We start from the raw sequence: 18,924 nt of genomic DNA on the forward strand, positions 1-18,924 counted from the left end.
GAACCCTTATTTCATTGGTTATTCAAACCATCAAAGGGACTGTCAATAGGATTGCGATTGCTTTCGTTTGATCCAATCCCATCTCCGACCCACTTCTAAGCACCTTGGTCAATAGGTAGCTAACATGTTCTGTTTTCTTTTCTTGGTTTCGACTATCCAAGATCTAAGTCCAAATCAATTTTACAGCTAACACTTCTCTAGCAGACCCTGTGTGTGTAGAGGGCTGTCCAGTGACCTGGACCAACCAACCCACCCTGCCTGGTTCACGGGTGGCTCCGAAATCAGTCACAGTTGGTCACAAGTTGGCAATAGAAATAACCAAATAATTCGGTTCGAATTCGGGTTTAAAAATATTTCACCCGAATAACCTGAACCGACCTAATTATTTATACAAAGTTACAAAGAATATATGATTTGACATGCCCAGACTACTAGCCCACGCGTTTTGGTATCAGACTGAGAGAGGGGAAACGTGTATGAGTGTATCATCCCATCAAACATTAGTAAACAAAAGTTACTTTTTCCACACAAATTCTCAATATACAAATCAACCGTTAAAACTTAAATTAAATTTCAAAAATCAACGGTGCTGATGAGAGTGGAAGCTCAGCACTCAGTGATTTGACTAATTGCAGTGGCACAATTACCCAATTTCTAAATCAACGGTTAAAATACCAAATCAAGACCTAATCTAATGGTGAGAATTACATACCACAGATCTGACATCTCTCAAGTCTCACCATTTCTAACATGTCTCTTCACTTCAAAGTCAGATTGCATAATTCGTGGGTCACTCATGGCTTTGCCTTCATACTTCCTCACTTCTTCACCCTTCCTCACCTCTTCACTTCTTCAGTTTAAAGCTTTAAGCTTCGATCAATCTCAAACTTTCAGAGTCTCACCTCTTGTTTTTGTTAGGATTAGTGTCTTTAAATCCTATTGTATGATGTTATGTATGACTTAATGTTGTATTAGTAAAGTTGTTTTATTATAATCTAAAATAATTGTAACATGAATATTGAACATTATCATATAGTCCATGAGATGCATAGTATGCGATTTATGTGAAAAGTCACAAAAGATATAAATCACAAGTTCTTTGTAAACTCAAAATTGTAGTTCATAGTTGATGATGAAATTGGGCATTTTATCTGCGAAGACTATAATATATCAACTAAGATGATTTGTCTTGATCATGAAAATTGAGATTTCTAGTTGGTATGTTGATATGTTTTAAGAGTTAAAACATATTGAACTGGACCGCTGTGAGATTTATTATTCTCCTAACAACTGTCAAATGAATAATAAACTCACGACTTATATTTACATGAACTCTTAATCCTGAGAGAATAATGGACTTGATCATGACATGTAAGTTACTTTGATATATCAGTAGTGAGATCTAAAGTTACTTTAATAAATAGTTACTAGAGTATATATTTATGAAATTGGATTTCATAAATATATAATGAATAACTTAAAGAATTAAACTAGGTACTCAAGAATTAAGATGTAGTAATTTACAAAGTGACAGTCTATATTTATGACTTTATGTTACTACAAATATTTTATGAAGGCGTTGCATGTACAATAAAGTCTTAGGATATAATTTATAAATAAGGCCTAAAGTGCAACTATATTTATATAGTGGTATTAAATATAGTTAATGGTAACTTTGGACTTGTCAAGAGTTGACAAAAAAGCCTAAGGCCCATTAAAGCTAGTGTCTTATTGGTCCCCTCTGGTCCCACTCCAAGTCACATACTAAAGCCCAATTGAAAAGACCCTAAATGCTAACCCAATTAAATAATCAGTTATAAGGAGAGAAACATACAGAATTTTATACATAAAAATGTGTGTATGTGAGTGTTAGACACTTTCTAATTCTCTCTTGAATAAACTCATATAACTGATTGAGAGACCACATTTTTTGGGCGTTAGTGGAATTGGAGTGAAGATTAAAAGTGTTCTCAAATGCTTCTTATCTTTGTTTTGAAATTCACCGCTTCAAGGTACGCTCTTTTATTCTTAAATTTTGAAACTTAAATAGTGCATGTTATCAATAGTGAATGAAGTAAATCCGTTAATTTTCCGCTGCGTATGTTTTGTATGCGATACAAACATGTATTTATCCATCAGTTTTGGCTCTCTCAAACTCTCTCAAACCCTCACTTCTCTATTTAGTTGGATCTTCAACTCTTTCTAAACCGATTCTCCACATCCAAACCCTAGCCGCCTCCAATGCCGTAGTCCACTCCTCTCTCTGCCTCTAGTGACTAGCCGCCGCTGCCGCTATCCAATCAGTTCACCCTCCACAGCGTAGCTATCGCCGGTGTGTTGTCCTCACCCCGCCGGTGTGTTGTCCTTTCCCCTCCAATGTTTGTACTCACCCCGTAGGTAATTGTTCTCTACTTCTCATCTTTCTTTTGTTGTTAGTCTCGTTGGTTAAATCATATAAATCCAAAGATTTATAATATGAAACCCTAACTAAAAAAAACCTTGAAACCCTAGCTATTTACTTTTGCTCTTTATTCTTTTTTTTAATCAATTTTGATCATGTTTTAATTTTATATAGGATTGAAAGCTGAATCCAAGTAGCATTTTTTTCCTTCAAGTGCAAAACACATACACCCACGGTTTTCTTTAAGATATGGTTTTTGCTTTCCTTTGTGTTTAGCAAAAAATATATATATGTAGTGATTGTGGTGATTGTTTCTTTTTACTAATTGTCTTTTCCTTCTTTGGATTGACTTGAATGGCATTCATCCTGCAATTGATTTAGCTACTGAAGTTTCTTTCATAAGCATCTTATTAGTGGTTTCATTTTATTTTTGAATTGAATCACTGCTTGATGCTTTGTTTTTACAGAGCATTGCAATTAAGGAGGATGATGTTTATTGGTAAATGTGATTCATTGAGAGTAAAATTATGTTGTTATCAATTCTAATATGATGGAAGCCTTAAAAATAATTTAGGGAAAGCACAATGGAAATTCTAACTCTTTTAATCTCTGTGGCTCTTAGTGAACAGAAAAAGAAATTAAGGAAAACCCTAGACCTTGAAATTTTCATTCCTTAATGCTCATGTATCTTTTCTTTTATATCCCTCTCGATTAAGTGGCTGTTGACACTCCTTTAATTACGTATCATAATTTCATTTTCGTTATCCTTGTGTGCACAGCTACTCATAAATTTTACTTTTTCTATAAAAAATAGTTTTAATTTTACTGTTTTATATATAATAAGCATTTTAAACAAAAGCATTAATTAAGCCATTGGAAATATATAGCCTATCACAAACACCATAGAGATTTTATTGTATAACATATGTGGCGAAGGTAAAATTCACTACCCAGTTGCCCATGTGCAGCAGGCTAGGTCAATCAGCAATGATATGTGAAATTAAATTAAAATTGTAGTACCAATACTTTGTGATGATCTAGTACATCACATTCATTATATCCATCACTCATATATCTCCTTTATTACTAAAATTAGCTATGGTGCATGCATATCTTAAGCATAGGATTTGGGGTAGGGCTAGCTATAAGATATGTAGAGTTTAATCCAACAACAACAATAATTATATTACAATTAGACTCCAACCAAGTCAGATCAGCATATTCTAGAATTAAAATTGTGGATGACAATTAAGTTTTTGATTTGGTTTTGTTTTTTTGTTTTTTTGGGAATGTAGGTTTAGTTGAGATCTCACATAACATTACTAGCACTGATGTTATAGTCAATAGTTGAATAATAAATATTGTGGGGATAACTTAAGCTTATTAATTTATGTTGTGTCTAACTACATTTTAACTAACCCTATGTTTTACATCACTAATGATGAAAATGGTTAATCAAACTATCTTGAAAATTAGAGTACTTAATTTGAATTCAGCTTAAAGCTTTTACATTAAAATTAGAGCTAAAGTTTGACAAATGGGAGAGGGAGGAGAAGGGATAAAGTGTCACTGAACTTTGAACCCTTTGGCAAGTTTTATCTCTTTGTTTCTTCATTTAGAGGTAACAATTTAAATTGCCATTATTGAAATCTGGAAAGATAAGGAGTGCAAGGTAAGTAAGAAGAACCTTTACTATCCCACTATGAACTAAGTCTTACCCGAAAAAAATAGAGACATTTTGAAACAGAACCTTCGGTGACAAATTGCCAATGCAATATGTCATCAATTCAGTTGGCCAATTTGACCTATCAATGCCAATGACCTATCAATGCAGTATTATTATTATTATTATTAAAGCTATGAATTATACTTGTTACTCTAGTTCGCTAATACGTATCTTTGATTTTTTTTAGGTCATGGAAACCTCCACTACTGAACCCTCTATCCAAACACCAGCTGCTACACAAGATGATCGTGATATTCCCATCCAAGTTGAAGCTTCTGCTGCAACCCAAGCTGAAGCAGCTACTGTTGCTGAGTTGCCCCCAGTTCCATCATGCCAAGAGAGTATGGCAGTTCCTGTTAGTGGTACTTGTAGTGGTAGGAAAAAGTCAGTTGTTTGGGGTCATTTTGAAAAAATAAAAATAGGAGAGGGTGATACTAGTAAAACAAAGGCTATTTGTAATTATTGCCAAAAATCGTATAACTCTTATAATAAGAGTTGTGGTACTAGTATTTGTTAGCTCATGTGCCAATATGTCCCAAGAACCCTAATAGAGAAGATCTAGTTAAAGGGCAGAAAACATTAGCTTAAAAGGATAGAGAAGATGAATTCCACATTGTGTCAACAACCTTTTCTGTTGAGACTTCTAGAAAGGCGTTGCCTGAAATAATTATAATTGATGAATTGCCTTTTAGGTATGTCGAGGGTATGGGTTTAAGAAATATGTAACTACCTTACAACCTAAGCTTTGATTAAAGGATATCCCATCTCGTCAAACTATGGCTAGAGATGTGATTGGCATTTATAATAGTGAGAGAGAGAAGTTAAAGAAATCCTTGAAGGGTTGTAGGGTGTGTCTCACTACGGACACATGGACTTCTATTCAAAATTTAAATTATGTGTCTCACATGTCACTTTATTGATGATGCTTGGAAATTGCATAAGAGAATTTTAAATTTTTGTCAAGTTGAAGACCACAAGGAGGAGACTATAGGTAGAAAGATTGAGATGTTTTTGCGTGAGTGGGGTATTGATGGGATATTCACTTTAACAGTGGATAATGCTAGCTCAAATTTAACAACAATTAAATTTTTGCAAAGGGTGACTAAAGATTGGAATGGGATAGTTTTAGGAAATGAGTTCATGCACATGAGGTGTTGTGCCCATATCCTAAATTTCATTGTGGGGGAGGGTTTGAAAGAGATTGATGCATTTGTTGCTAAGGTGCATGAAGCTGTGAGGTATGTGAAGTTCTCACCCAATAGAAATCAAACTTTTAGGAGTTTTATGGATATGTTAGCTATGGAGTCCAAGAGTCTTCTTTTTCTAGATGTACTTACTAGGTGGAACTCGACCTATCTCATGTTAGAAACTGCTGAAAAATTTGAGAAAGTGTTCCTTCGAATGGATTTTGAACATAATGGTTATTCAAAATATAGGGCATTTGTGACTTTCTTAAGGCTTTTTTATAATGCAACGAAGAAGTTCTCCAATTCTTTGTACGTCACTTCAAACGCCTTCTATGATGAGATCTTTGTTATTCAGGAGAGTATTTCTAATTTAGTTAAATCCCAAAACACTCTCTTGAAAAACACAACCACAAATATGCAAACTAAATTTGATAAGTATTGGGGGGAAGGGAAGAAAATTAATCCTCTTTTGTATGTGGCTATGCTTCTTGATCCACGAAAAAAATTGAGGTTTTTGAAGTTTTATTTTTTTGAAATTTATAGGAATGCAGTGGCAGAAGTGATGGTTGATAAGGTGAATAATCTTTTGCATAAGTTTTATAATTTTTACTCTTCTATTCATTCACCAAATGTGCAAGAACAAAGTGGGAGTGAGAGGACAGAATTAGAAAGTGATGCTAGTGATCCATATGTGATGATTCACTCGCGATATGATCGTTTCTTGCAAGTTGAGCAATCTGTAGGTTGTAGTAATGAGCTTGAAAAGTATTTGGCTAAAAACTGTGATGGTAGAAAGGACGTGAATTTTGAGATATTGGAGTGGTGAAGGGACAATTGTAGTAGGTGCCAAGTGTTGTCTAAAGTTGCTAATAATGTGTTGGTTGTACCAGTTTCCACTGTTGCATCTGAGTCAGCATTTAGTACTGGAGGCCGCATTGTTGATCCATTTCGAAGTTCACTATCTCCTCTCATGGTTCAAAACCTTGTATGTTCACAAAATTAGCTTCAAGCCACAGTTCCAATTTCTTATCGCTAGTCAAGGGATGATGTAGAGGCATTGGAGGAGGAGTTACTTGACTTAGGTAATATGTTTAAATTCTGAAACTTATTGTCTATTAATTTTATTGAATGTCTCATGTATTCAAGCAAAATTTAATCTATTGTGTTTATTTCCTATTCTTTTCTAGTTTTAAATCAACAACCAACAGCAAGTGCAACAGCAAATACCAATTCAAGCAAGGGTTCCACTTTAGGCAAACGAACCTTAATTAGCATTGATGATTAATCACTAACTTGGTATGACTCTGCCTTTAGCCCCTTACTATTATAAACTTGGTTTCCTTACTAGTTGCTCTTTTATTTGGTACTAATTGTTTGTTGAATATTTTTTTGTCTATTGTAGAAGGATGGTCATTTATTTTGTAAAGAAGACAGCTTTTTGGGAATATTTTCAAAGCTTTTTTTGTATATATTGCTTTTCTAAGTTCTAACAATACTCAACTGTCAATGCTTATAGAAAAGAAATCTTAGTTCATAGGTTTTCTTTTCTATTAGTTATTGACTTTATAAACTATAGAGTAGCCATTTAATGCTTTGGAAAAGCTATTTTTGGGAAATACCTATGGTGTTTGATTACTGTAACAAATTATATTGCTTGGAACTTTGTATAACTAGCAAGCATTCTGCCTTATGGTTTACTGCCCAAAAAACTTGTAGTAATTACCTCTATGGTATTAAGTATATATATCCATTAATTTGAATATTGCAATATAGTATTATCTGTTGTGATTTATTTATTGCTAAAAATAGTATTTGTTGTGGTTGGTAGGTTTAATAGGTGTTGAATTACTCGCTTACTGCCTAGGTCCTTATTGTGTTGTTTAACAGATCACATATGGTAAAATTAGGGTTTTTGTAGGTTGGGTTGTGCTATTTTTAGTCTATTTTGTTGTGTTTATTTTTTTTAGTTAACGTGGGAAATATTATGTATGTGGATTGATATGTATTGCTTAGGTGCTTCTATTCAGAGATCACAGGTGATTAAAAAAAAAAAAAAAAAAAAGAAGACTTTTTGGTGTGTTGATCACAAGTGATTTTAAAATATAGGCTTTTTTGGTGTGTTGTGTTGTGTTATTCTGTCTACTATCCAGGTTTAAATTTGTGGAAATTTGTGAGAAAGTGCAAGATTATATTGGGTTTGATAAGTCCTGATGGTCCAACAGGTCTAGTGTAGTTCATAATATAAGCTAAGCTTGAAGCCCTATTTTAAAATAAATAAAGTAAAAAGAGGCCCAATTTGAAATATATAGGGAATTCAAAAAATTTGAAATCAAAAGGGTTTATTAAATTTTCAAATCAAGTAATTTGAGCTAAAAATGCCCCCAAAAAAATGAAATTATGATAATTTTAACTATGTCAAAAATTTTGGCCCAATTTGAGGCCCAGACCCGACAAACTAACAATTCCGACCCAGTCAACCGATTACTCAAAACGTCGGATCCAACCCGAATATTCGGTCAAATACGGGTCCGAAATTCAACAACCCGATCCAACCGGGTCAAGTTCAGTTTGGGCCCTAACCCAATCTATGGACAGGCCTACCTGTGTGAGTCCTTAATTTGGGCCCCAATGTTCATAAAATATATATGTTCTATTAAAAAAAGAAAAGAAAAAATGGTCTCTCTCTTTAATTCATGAGAAAAATCAGTTTATTGTTCTGGACAAGGCTTCTCATCCTTCCTAAAAGATTTTCTTGGGATTCAATGTATATGCTTAAACAAGATTTGTGAGGTAGACTAAAATAATTTTATAAAATCTTAAATTGATTAAGAAATTACACCATTGCATAATTTGCACTTGTATAATTTCAATTTATGTTACAAATTGATGAAGAATTCATTACTTGAATGTGAAATAACTTACAAAAAATTTGTCAAATAATTTCAGATACTACAAAAAAAAGTAACTCAATAATTCAGATACTACAAAAAAAAGTAACTCAATAATTCAGATATTAAGGGGCTGTTTGGTTTTTTTTTTCATCACTCATCACTCCTCACTCAATTTTCGTCATTCATTACTCATCACTTAAATTACCCAAATTTCCTATACCCACCCGTTTGGCACACTTCACTTAGCTTCCCATCACTCAATTTTTCTACTTTTTTGTAGGACTCACGGATCGACTTAGTGCAGCTTTTACTTCTCTTTTTTTGTCTTCCACCCCCAATACCCAAACTCACCAAACCCAGTGAAAAAAAAAAAAAAAAAACCAAACCCAGTGTGAAAGGGAAAAGAAAAAGAAGAAGAAGACCACCCAAACTCATCGAACCCAGTGGTATAAAAAAAAAACAAACAAACACACCCAGAAACACAATGCGAAAAGGAAAGAAAAGAAGAAGAAAAAAAAGATGAAAAATACCAAACCAGACCCAGCATGAATGGAAAAAGACGAAGAAGAAGACCAGTGTGAAAGGAAAAAGAAAAAATGAAGAAGAAGAAGACCACACACACCGAACCCAGTGAATGAAAAAAAAAAAAAAAAAAGTAAAAGTTGCGACTGGGTGGGTCCCTCAATGTGTGTGTATTTACAAAAATGCCATCATAACTCTATTTCCATAACTTGAAAACACCTAAAATGTGTTTTCAGTTCCCATAACTCATCACTCAAAAATTAGAGAATTGAGTGATAGAAACAAAAAATTGGAAACAATGCCAAACACACTCCTCAGCCGTGGGACCCACATATTTTGAGTTCTGAGTGATGGAAACAGATTAATGAGTGATGGAAACTGAAAATACAAACACCCCTAAAACTTCTGAAAGACCAAAAAATATTAAAGAAAAATTATTAACGTTTGAATTTGAGTTTAAGTTAAACTTGTTAAAGAATTAGTGTTTCACTCTTTGTTAAGCTTGAATTAAACAAAAATAATTTTGTTAAAAAAAAATGATGAGTTTGAGTTTAAGTTGGACTTGTCAGAAAGATAGAGTTTCACTCCTTATTAAGTTTGGACTAAACAAAAATATTTTTAAAAAAAAAAATATTAGTTTGAGTTTAAATTAGGCTTGTCAAAGAGATAGAGTTTCACTCTTTATTAAGTTTGGATTAAACAAAAATAATTCTGTTTAAAAATAAAATGAGTTTGAGTTAAAGTTGTAGTTGTAATTGTCAGAGAGATAAAGTTTCACTCCTTGTTAAGTTTGGACTAAACAAAAATAATGAGTTTAAGTTTAAGTTGGACTTATTAGAAAAATAGAGTTTCACTCATTATTAAGTTTAGATTAAATAAAAATAATTTTATTTAAATAAAATGACAATTTTATTTAAATATTGTGTTGACGTAAAAAATTGTGTGAGCTTCAGAAGTTTCGGTTTATATATATATATATATATATATATATATATATATATATATAATGATAATTACATAAGCATTCAATGGATCTTGAACCCATGACCACATCCTCCGCCTTATTCTTACAAGAAGACCTCGTTATTATTTGAGCTAGATCTTATTGGCTGCACACAATATACAGCTTTTATAAGAGCTTTTACATTATTAAATTCAATAGCATTCCCTTCTCAAATGTTTATGTTACTTGGTATCATTTTATCTTTCTATAGGCCAAATTAAGTTACTTTGCACGAACAACTGATACTACTTGCCTAAAATCGGGATTTCCACCTTATCATATAATTGTTGAAGTTTTCTTAGAACTTCCTTGGAGGCCACCAAAATGGCAACGAAATTTTTTACACAATTTGTCCAACTGTCCAATGGCTATGAATGGTAACATTGTGTAACCTCATAGAGAATGGAGGAAAAAAGAACTTAGAACAAGCAGAAAATGGTGACCATGACTGGAAGATGGTTTCTAGTAGGAGAGGAAGGGTAGCGTCTCCTCCCCCAACTATTGAATCATTCACCACCCAAAAAACAAAAAATGAGGGGACTGATGTATATGAGTTGAGGGCTACAAGCAGCAGAACATTCCAAGTGTTATCTACAGGAGAGAGGAAAGGGGGGGGGGGGGGGGGGGGTGTGGTGGATGCTCAACAACCTCCTAAGGAGGATGTTCTGAGTAATTAGAGGAGGGATCAGGTGTTCTGATGATAAGTTTTGCCAACCAAAGACAATGAGCAAAAAGACTGATTCCCTTCAACTGTGGAGACCTAGACAAATAGCTACTAAATTTCCCTCTAGTGCAAATAACACAAAGGACGACAAAGTCCAGGATCCTCCATGGATGGTTAGCTTTTAAGTTGTGACTTGTGAGAGCCTTTAGTATTATTATTATTGGTAACTTCGCAAACACACAGTGGGTTTTGAACTCAAGAACTCACACTCCACCTCTCTTAAAAGAGTGCCATTCAATGAGGCGAGTGTTCTTTTCATTGGCTAAGCTGCTTGTATTTCTTTTGTGGTACTCTTAAGTAATGTCCTAGGGCGGGTATCAGTGTGGTTTAGGGTTTAGGGACCCCTAAAAGTGTATTCATCTACCCAATACATAGCAAGGAGGCTGGTAATCAGACTGCAAGATTTGCTTCAATTCTAACACCAACTCTTCAATATCAAGGATAAGGTATTAGTGATTCTCATTTTTAAAAAAAGGTTAAGGTAATAGAAATTCAAACTCAAATCTCACCAACTCAATTAAAAATTCAAGGGATTCCAAAGTCCTAACCAACCAAAATAAATTTGTAATCTAGTTACATCACTTACATAGTTTCAACTTCTTGAAAAATGATGAAACTATAGATTTGGGGTAGGGCTTCGTAGCAAGGCAAGTTGGAATGTTTTCAGGCTGTTCTACCCACAGTTTATGAGTGATGCCACCAGCTGTGAGTTTTTCTGACAAATTCAAAATTTGAGGCTCACCCTTCACCTCAAGAGTAACCTACATATTCCATAAAGAAAACATTCAAAACACTGTCATTTCTAATCACTTTCAGCATTTAACAGATTGACCAACTTAGAAAGTAAAAGTAAGAAATATCAGGGAATAACGAGTAGGTTTATTGAAGGCATCATTTCTAATCACTTTTAGCATTTAACAGATTAACCAACTTGGCCAGTATAACTAAGAAAAAATCACTGCAACTGTGAATTACAAGTAGGTTTATTGAAGACAATTATCTGGTAGATATGAAAATTTCAATAAATTGCAGGTCTTGGTTATGGTTTGCAACCCTTACATTCCATGAAATACCAACAACATATTAGAGCAGATATTGAGATGAGCATTGATCAGGACATGGGTCCGGTCGATACTAACTTTATATAGATGTTATGGAACACATTCTAGCAGTAAAAATTGGAAGGTATGCTTATTAGTACAATGAAAAACATGAACATGCAACCCTTTTACAGCAGTATAATTATCCCCATGAACATGCAAGATATGAGAGAATCACCATCTAAAATTGCGCATTTATTGAAATTGTTATTTTCTTTCACACCACAGTTTGACTTTCCATTTTTCCCCTAATTCACAACACTGGTAAAGAAGTAAATCTTCTTTTGAATTGTGCAACAAGCCCAAGCACATGAAAATCATGTTCCTGTTATGCCTCAGGGAGAAGATAACAGTCACCAATCCGCACAAAAGTCAAGCCTGCAAAATGTTTCTTTCCAAACTCCTAACCAACAAGACTTGATCCTAGTCTAAGTCATCCAAACATAAATATTATTACTACCCAAATCAACCACCAAACATATAGAGACATTATGACTCATTCCTAGTCAAGGCCCCAACTCCCAAGTCCATTATCCTACTCTAGGTTCACTGTACTAAATTACTTGTAATGCAAGCAACATAATCTTTATCCCATTTCTAACAACCTTACTTGTAATGCAAGAAAAGTAATCCTAAGGTTAGTCTAATGTTAGACCAAAGTTTAATTTAATACATGCATACCCTAAAATATGTCATCATAACAAACATTGTCATTGTAATAAAGATGTAACTACTAAGTACTTTTCATTAAAGTAGATTGTCAGGTCAAATCACATTAAGATGCAATTATATATGTACGGAAATAACCAATAACTTTTAATTCAGTAAAAAGTTTTCAGGAAAAAGTTAGATAAATTGTTACCAAATGTACACTAGATCCGTTGTGTGCTCTCTTTTTCTCTCTCAAACTCAATGCCAACAACAATTCTAAAATGGTATGAGTTATGTCTAAAACTCTATCTTAAGCTCAATTTACAGAAATAGAAAGGAGGACGAGGATTCACCTTATGCATAGAATCGATATTTTGGGGACTACAATACTGAAGTGTGTGAGGATCGTCTTTGTGGGACCAAATGGCAGACACGGAGGCATGGCATCCCTGTGTCACCACGCTCCCGAGCGGCCACGTGTCGATCAGGTCTCGACGGAGCACCACGTACTGAACCAGCACATCTGAGTTGTCCTTCTCCACCTTCACGCTTTCGTCGTCCTGGGAAGGCGCTGACTGGGTCCCGGCGGCGGGTTGACTCATTGAGTTAAAGCCGATTCGACTCGGTGCCCTAAATCTAATCCCGGAGCTTGAGAAAGGAAAGCGTGAATTGGATTTGGACTTGATGGAGAGAGTGAAACGAAATGGCGAGGTCAGAGATGCCATGATCAGGTTCAGCTCAGCTCAGCTATTGGGCTGGATTTGAATTTCCGAGATTTTCTTTTTTACTTGTTTCTTGCTATTGGGCTGGATTTGAATTTTCGAGATTTTTTTTTTACTTGTTTCTTTATGAATTTAAAATTGGGCCTCAGAAAAAATTAGTTCGGGCTTTCTCCTCTAAATATCCACCATTAGACAACCAATTATGAGAATATTTTTTTTTTTTATTTATTTTTTAAAAGCATTTATACTACTATTTAAGGGGTTTCTCCTGATTGAAACCCTCAATTTTAATGCCCAAATTACTCTCAACTTTACCAGTTTGTAAAACTTAAATGGTAAGGTTAGACATTTAAAAAAAAAAAAAAACCACATTCAAATTTACCAAAAACAAAAAAAAAACAGTTACAAATCTACAACAAAAGTTTCGGATAACTACTCTACTAAAAAAATTGAAAGTAAAAAAAATCCAAAAAATTTCAAATACCACGTCCAATCCCAAAACAAGTTCAGATTCTTAGAAAAAAAAAAAACCATGTTATCTCTGACAAGAGTTTCAGATAACTACTACCAAAATAACTGAAGGAAGTTTAAAGTTAGCTTCATAATACTTTTGGCAATATTAGTAATTCTAAATGCACAATTATTGTGGAAAAAAAGTGTAAACCTCAAATTGAAATAAGTGAAAATTATGACACCAAAAAAAAAAAAAAGCCTCACTGTACGTGCGAAACACGTGTGATGAGACTAGTTTTTATAGTTAGGGTTTTTAAGAAGTGGATTTGAATAAAGCTGCATATGAACCAAGTTGATATGAATAGTTTGTGAGCTTGACTAGAGAAAATATTTTTTTCATATTCACTTGTTTAGACTCGATTATTAAACGAGTCAAGCTTACACATAATAATGTATTTGCGAACAAACTCATAAACATGAAACTTGATATATATATATATATATACATTGGTTGAAAAAATAATGAATGAACAGTAAATACACAATGCAAAGTAAACAATGGTGATCATGAATGACTTAAAGAATGTCATATTTCATTTGATTAAGTCAAGTATAATATACATTAGGTTCCACTATGTGAGGACATTCCACACTGTCCAATAAGGTTCAAAGATCACAGACTTGACTAATCCTTTTTGGGTTCTCAAGACTTGTGAGGTTTGAGTCCCTTTGAATTGAGTGGCTCCTTAAATATTTTGACACAAGACCTTCTCCATTGCCACTATCCTCTTAATGAAATCAACTAGAAGGCTCTGAAAACTTAAAACTCTCTTCTTGTATTTCTCTCATGTAGGGATGGCAATAGGGTCGGGCCGAAGGATGGGATCTTCACTCTCGCCCCACATGGTTTTGTCTTCCCCCGTCTCCACCTCGTCCTGCATGACGAAAAAAAAATTCTTACCCCATCCCCGCCCCTAGGGGCCTAGCAAAGCCCCGCCCCACCTTACAAACTCTACTTTTTGTTGATTTGCCCAAAGTTATTAATTTTTTAAAATAAAACCTATTTCATTAATAAAAATCTACTTGAAATTACAAATAAATTTACATCCATCAAATCAAAATAATTTTTAGCAAATACTAAATAACATTATTCAATTTGTGCATGCCTCCCTGTTACTGGACCAACCTCTTAATTATGCTCACAATTTACTTGTTGTAGTGGGTTTTTGAGTATCTTACAATAGGGAGTTCCTAGAGAAGTAAGCTAAAGGCCTACAAGAATAGCAGATCTCACAAATAGTTTCTCCTTCTTCTCTGTTTCTTCTCTCCCTTTTTCTCTGTAGTGTCTCACCCCCTTTTCTATTACCTTTCCTCTATTTATAGTCTTCCTTTAGTGGGTCAACCATAATTGCTTTCCAACAATCCTCGTGCAAGTAGGGCTCGTTTGGATTAGGGCCCTGCTTTGGAAACAGGAATATGAATGTTGGAATTAGTGCTAGACGCCGAATGGTGCTAGGCAACGGCATTCCCTAAGGCACTATCAATGTATTTCGGTCTACACCCGAGCAATAATGGCACCGGGGCTCAAATAGACCTTAATATAACTTGGTGCACATTCCGCACCAACAAATCCCATCAACAATGGGCCTACGCCCGAATACCGTATAGCCTTGGGCCCAACCACAATGGGCCTATGGCCATACAACGTACACAATTGTTTAACAAGACACTGTCACAATAAAAACAAAAATCTCATAGTACAAAATCAATGATTCAATGGTATATAAATTTGTTTCAAATAAAAACAGAAGAAAATGTTAAAATTGGTACTTTATTTCCAACATTGCTAGAGAAAACAAAAAGGCAGAAAACCACGTTAGGTAGAATAAAATAAACTAATAATATGTTTGTTTAAATTATAGGATTTTAGGGTAAGAAAAAATTACAATTTAACCCTTATCAACGAGGGGTGGGGCGGGGCGGGGCACGGTGGGCCTAAAAAATCTAAACTCATCTCTGCCCTGTCTCGTGGTGTGGGGCTACAATCTCCCCCCATCCTCTCCCCACCACCTTTGCAAGGTGGGGAAAACTCGCGCAAGACAAAACGGGGAGGAGTGGGGCAAAATTGACATCCTTACTCTCATGGTCACTTGTATGTCTGAATGAATGCCCCAATTTTTGTCTTCCTTGCTTCTTTCTTTTATACTACTCTTAGAGGACTTCAAAATTATTGTTCTCTCCCTTTGTTCTTCTAGGTCCTAGAGCCAATTTCCTTTACCTGAAACGTTGGTGGTTGGTCATTTCATTATTCCTTCTTATTTTGCTCTCATGGGAACTCGTATCTAAAAGTTCATCCTTTGGCTTTCTACTCATAGAAGCTCCTTTCTTGGACAAACCCAGATTCTATTCTAAGCTCAATGTTCCATAATCTTCTTCCCATGCTTTAAAAGGACATTTGAAAGGTTCTGGTGCCTTGAAGTTGACTTCTCTTGGTTCAGCATTTTTCAAAAAATGGGATGGATTCCTTCTTGCTAATGATGAACTTGAAAAAGCCTCAGACCGTCGTTCCTCTTATTCCATGTCTTTTGCCTTGCCTGAGGTCCCTTGGTTCCTTCACTGGGTCTTGATCCTGAGGCCCTCATCTATCCCTATCACTTTTTTACTCACTAGGCTTTTTGTCCCTTTTTATTTTATATAGGCCAAGCTTTCTCCTGTTAAGGCCCACGACCCCTCTTGTCTTCATGGGCTGGATTCCTTGTCTTCATGGGTCAGGTTCCTTTGTCACATTTTGGACCTCAACATAAGTTGATGTAGTAACTTGCAAACAAATTCAAGCTTGTCGACAAGAAAATGAACCAAACTTGAACACACAATCTTGTTTGGTGATAAATATAAGTTTAGACCATGTTCAAAATAAAATTAAATAAATAAACCTAAACTTTTAATACTTGACTTGGCTCATTTACAAGCCTATATTTACATAGTGGCGAAGCTAGGATTATTTCCCGGGGGGCCAAGCTAAGCATAAAAAAATTCTTAAGAAAAAAAAAACTTTTATGATCAAAGAGTTGTATCTAACGTGCTTTCATGGTACTAAAATCATTTATATTTGATTCTAAAACAAATTTTTCAGCAGTGTTTTTTCTACATTCACAATTAAACAATCACTTAAAATCTCATGTTTTATATTGTTGAAATCCAAGATCACATTTAAAGAAGCAATATCTAATTGTTTAAGTTCACATTTTGGAGCCTTTCTAAGGTGTTCAATATCTAAAGTTTCAGCATTAGGAATAGATTGTGGATTTTTTTTCTTTCAAAAATTACTCAAATTTTAGCCAATTTAAAAAAAATTATGAATAATTAAGTATAAACTACTAAATGCAATGAGATAAAACCAAACAATTAAAAAATTCTCAAAACCAAATATATATACAATAAAAACATTGTTATTTTTTTATAATCAGAAAATTTTATTAAGAAAGAAACAAACTACACCAAGCCACTAGACTCTCTCAACACAATAGGGGAGAAACAGTCTGAGCTAAAGCTAACATCAAAAGAGCCATAAAACTTCCAAAATAAAGACCACTTGGCTAAAATGTGGGCTGCCTCATTACATATCCTAGGCACCCAACTAACAACAACATTACTATAACTAGACAAAAAGGACCTCAAATCAAAGCAAAGAAACCTGATTCTCCAAAGGGGAGGCACTGATGAGTTCGAAATGAGATTGGCCACAACTTGAGAATCAATTTCCACTGAGACAGAATCACACCTCAAGTCCGGAACCAAAGTGAGCGCCCATCTTACTACTTCCGCTTCAACTTGAAGAGGGAAGGTGGTGTTCACTTTCCTTGAACCAGTAAACACCACTCTCCCTCTCCAATCTCTTGTGACCGTAGCAATGACAGAGAATTTTGGACCAACAGCAGCATCTACATTTATTTTTAAGCCATGCCTCGGTGGAGAATTCCAACCCAAGGCTGCTAAAGAAACTTGAGGTCTAACAAGGGGTGGTCTAGCACTTTTATGTTCAACAAAAAGGCTGAAAATTTTGGCTGCAACACCTTCCAAATTTATGTCCACGTTCTCAAATATGGAACGATTTCTTTGCTTCCAAATAACATCACAGAGGATGGCACCAAATAACAAAAATTCCTCTCTATGGCTAGGCGAAAAATTACTCGCAAAAGTCGGAGATAAAAGGAACTTGACAAACTCCGAAGGGGAATCAAAATTCAAAACATCCATTTTCAACCCCCACTGGCTTTGGAACCATAATGATTTAGCAAATGGACATACCGTAAATATATGCAAGGTTGTCTCCATAGCTGAATTACAAAGAGGGCAGCGTAAATCCATACTTTCATTAAATCTGCTAATTATCTCTTTAGAGGGCAGCAAGTTAGCAGCAATTCTCTTTAGAGGGCAGCAAGTTAGCATTAATATTGGAGGGAGGAGAAACCATTCTCGAGAGCCAATAAGCAGATTTAACAGAGAACAACCCGGATTTTGAAGCTGTCCAAGCCCAACAATCTTCCTTTTAGAATTAGCTCAACCACTAGTTCTTCAAAAAAATAATTTAATTTGGCCATGTCCCAATTCCTTTGCTCTGGCATTAATAGTTGTGAAACCACTAAGGCCAAATCTGAGTTAGCACCCTCTTTAGGAGTAGGAATAAAGCCTGGGAAGTTGGGAATCCAAGGGTCAGACCAGATTCGAATTGAAGCACCATTCCCAACTTGAAAACAAGCTGCCTTAGCTACAAGATGTTTGATGCCCATTAAACTTTCCCAAAAAGGTCAAGCTTTACCCGAAAAAGTGAGGGAAAGCCAATTATTTCAAACCTTGTATTTTGCTTTCAACACCCGAACACAAAGGCAATCCTTTCCTGAAACAATCCACCAGCCAAATTTGGAGAGGAGAGCTTGGTTGAAGTCTCAGAAGTTTCTAAAACCCCAGCCTCCCTCCTTTTGGGGCCAACATAAAGACGACCATGACATCGGAGTCCAGTACGAACCTGATTTTGCATTTGGATTCCACCAAAATCTACAAATTGAAGCTTCAAGTTGGTCACACAAGCCTTTAGAAAGCAAAATAGTAGATATGACATAAATTGGAATTGATTGAGCAACCGATTTAATGAGAGTAGCTCTACCTGACCAAGATAAATTTTTGCTTTTCCAGCCACATAGCTTGTTATCCAGCTTCTCTTTAATGAATCTAAAATCTTTATTTCTACTCTTGGAAAGAAAGAGGGGAACTCCAAGATAAGTGGAGTTTTGAGGCAACGTATTGATTCCCCAAGTATGCTTAACCTGACTAATGAACTGAGAACTTAGTCCTTTAGAAGAGGAAAAAAAAAGCATTGTTCTATATAAAGGGTACTAACATCACTGTTATTCATTCACACAACAGCATAGTAAATGGTGCTCAACAACAATTTAATATACCAAAAATAATATATTATTATATTAAGTTATAAACAAAATGGTAAAGAAATTGACAGCCCCCCAAAAAAAAACTTGACAACCACAA

The 18,924-nt window shown here is 34.9% G+C and overlaps 2 protein-coding genes and 1 pseudogene across 2 annotated transcripts; 1 reads left to right on the top strand and 2 right to left on the bottom strand.

Moving 5' to 3' along the window:
* Window positions 1-4,317: 4,317 nt before the first annotated feature.
* LOC142613121 (zinc finger BED domain-containing protein RICESLEEPER 1-like) lies at window positions 4,318-6,599 on the top strand (annotated as a pseudogene).
* A 4,283-nt stretch (window positions 6,600-10,882) lies between these two features.
* LOC142612855 (uncharacterized) lies at window positions 10,883-13,118 on the bottom strand. Its single transcript, XM_075785024.1, has 2 exons — window positions 12,559-13,118; window positions 10,883-11,215 (listed from the first exon to the last, which is right to left on the bottom strand). The coding sequence occupies exons 1-2, from the start codon at window positions 12,928-12,930 to the stop codon at window positions 11,033-11,035; spliced, it is 555 nt and encodes a 184-aa protein (XP_075641139.1). The 5' UTR covers window positions 12,931-13,118; the 3' UTR covers window positions 10,883-11,032.
* A 3,754-nt stretch (window positions 13,119-16,872) lies between these two features.
* Window positions 16,873-18,170, bottom strand: LOC142612257 (uncharacterized). The gene is made up of 2 exons (XM_075784374.1): window positions 18,021-18,170; window positions 16,873-17,904 (listed from the first exon to the last, which is right to left on the bottom strand). Exons 1-2 carry the CDS (start codon window positions 18,168-18,170, stop codon window positions 16,873-16,875), a joined length of 1,182 nt encoding a protein of 393 aa, XP_075640489.1.
* Between the last annotated feature and the right edge of the window lie 754 nt (window positions 18,171-18,924).

This window comes from Castanea sativa, chromosome 10, assembly GCF_040712315.1.
Source record: "Castanea sativa cultivar Marrone di Chiusa Pesio chromosome 10, ASM4071231v1".
In the NCBI taxonomy this organism is placed as follows: domain Eukaryota; kingdom Viridiplantae; phylum Streptophyta; class Magnoliopsida; order Fagales; family Fagaceae; genus Castanea; species Castanea sativa.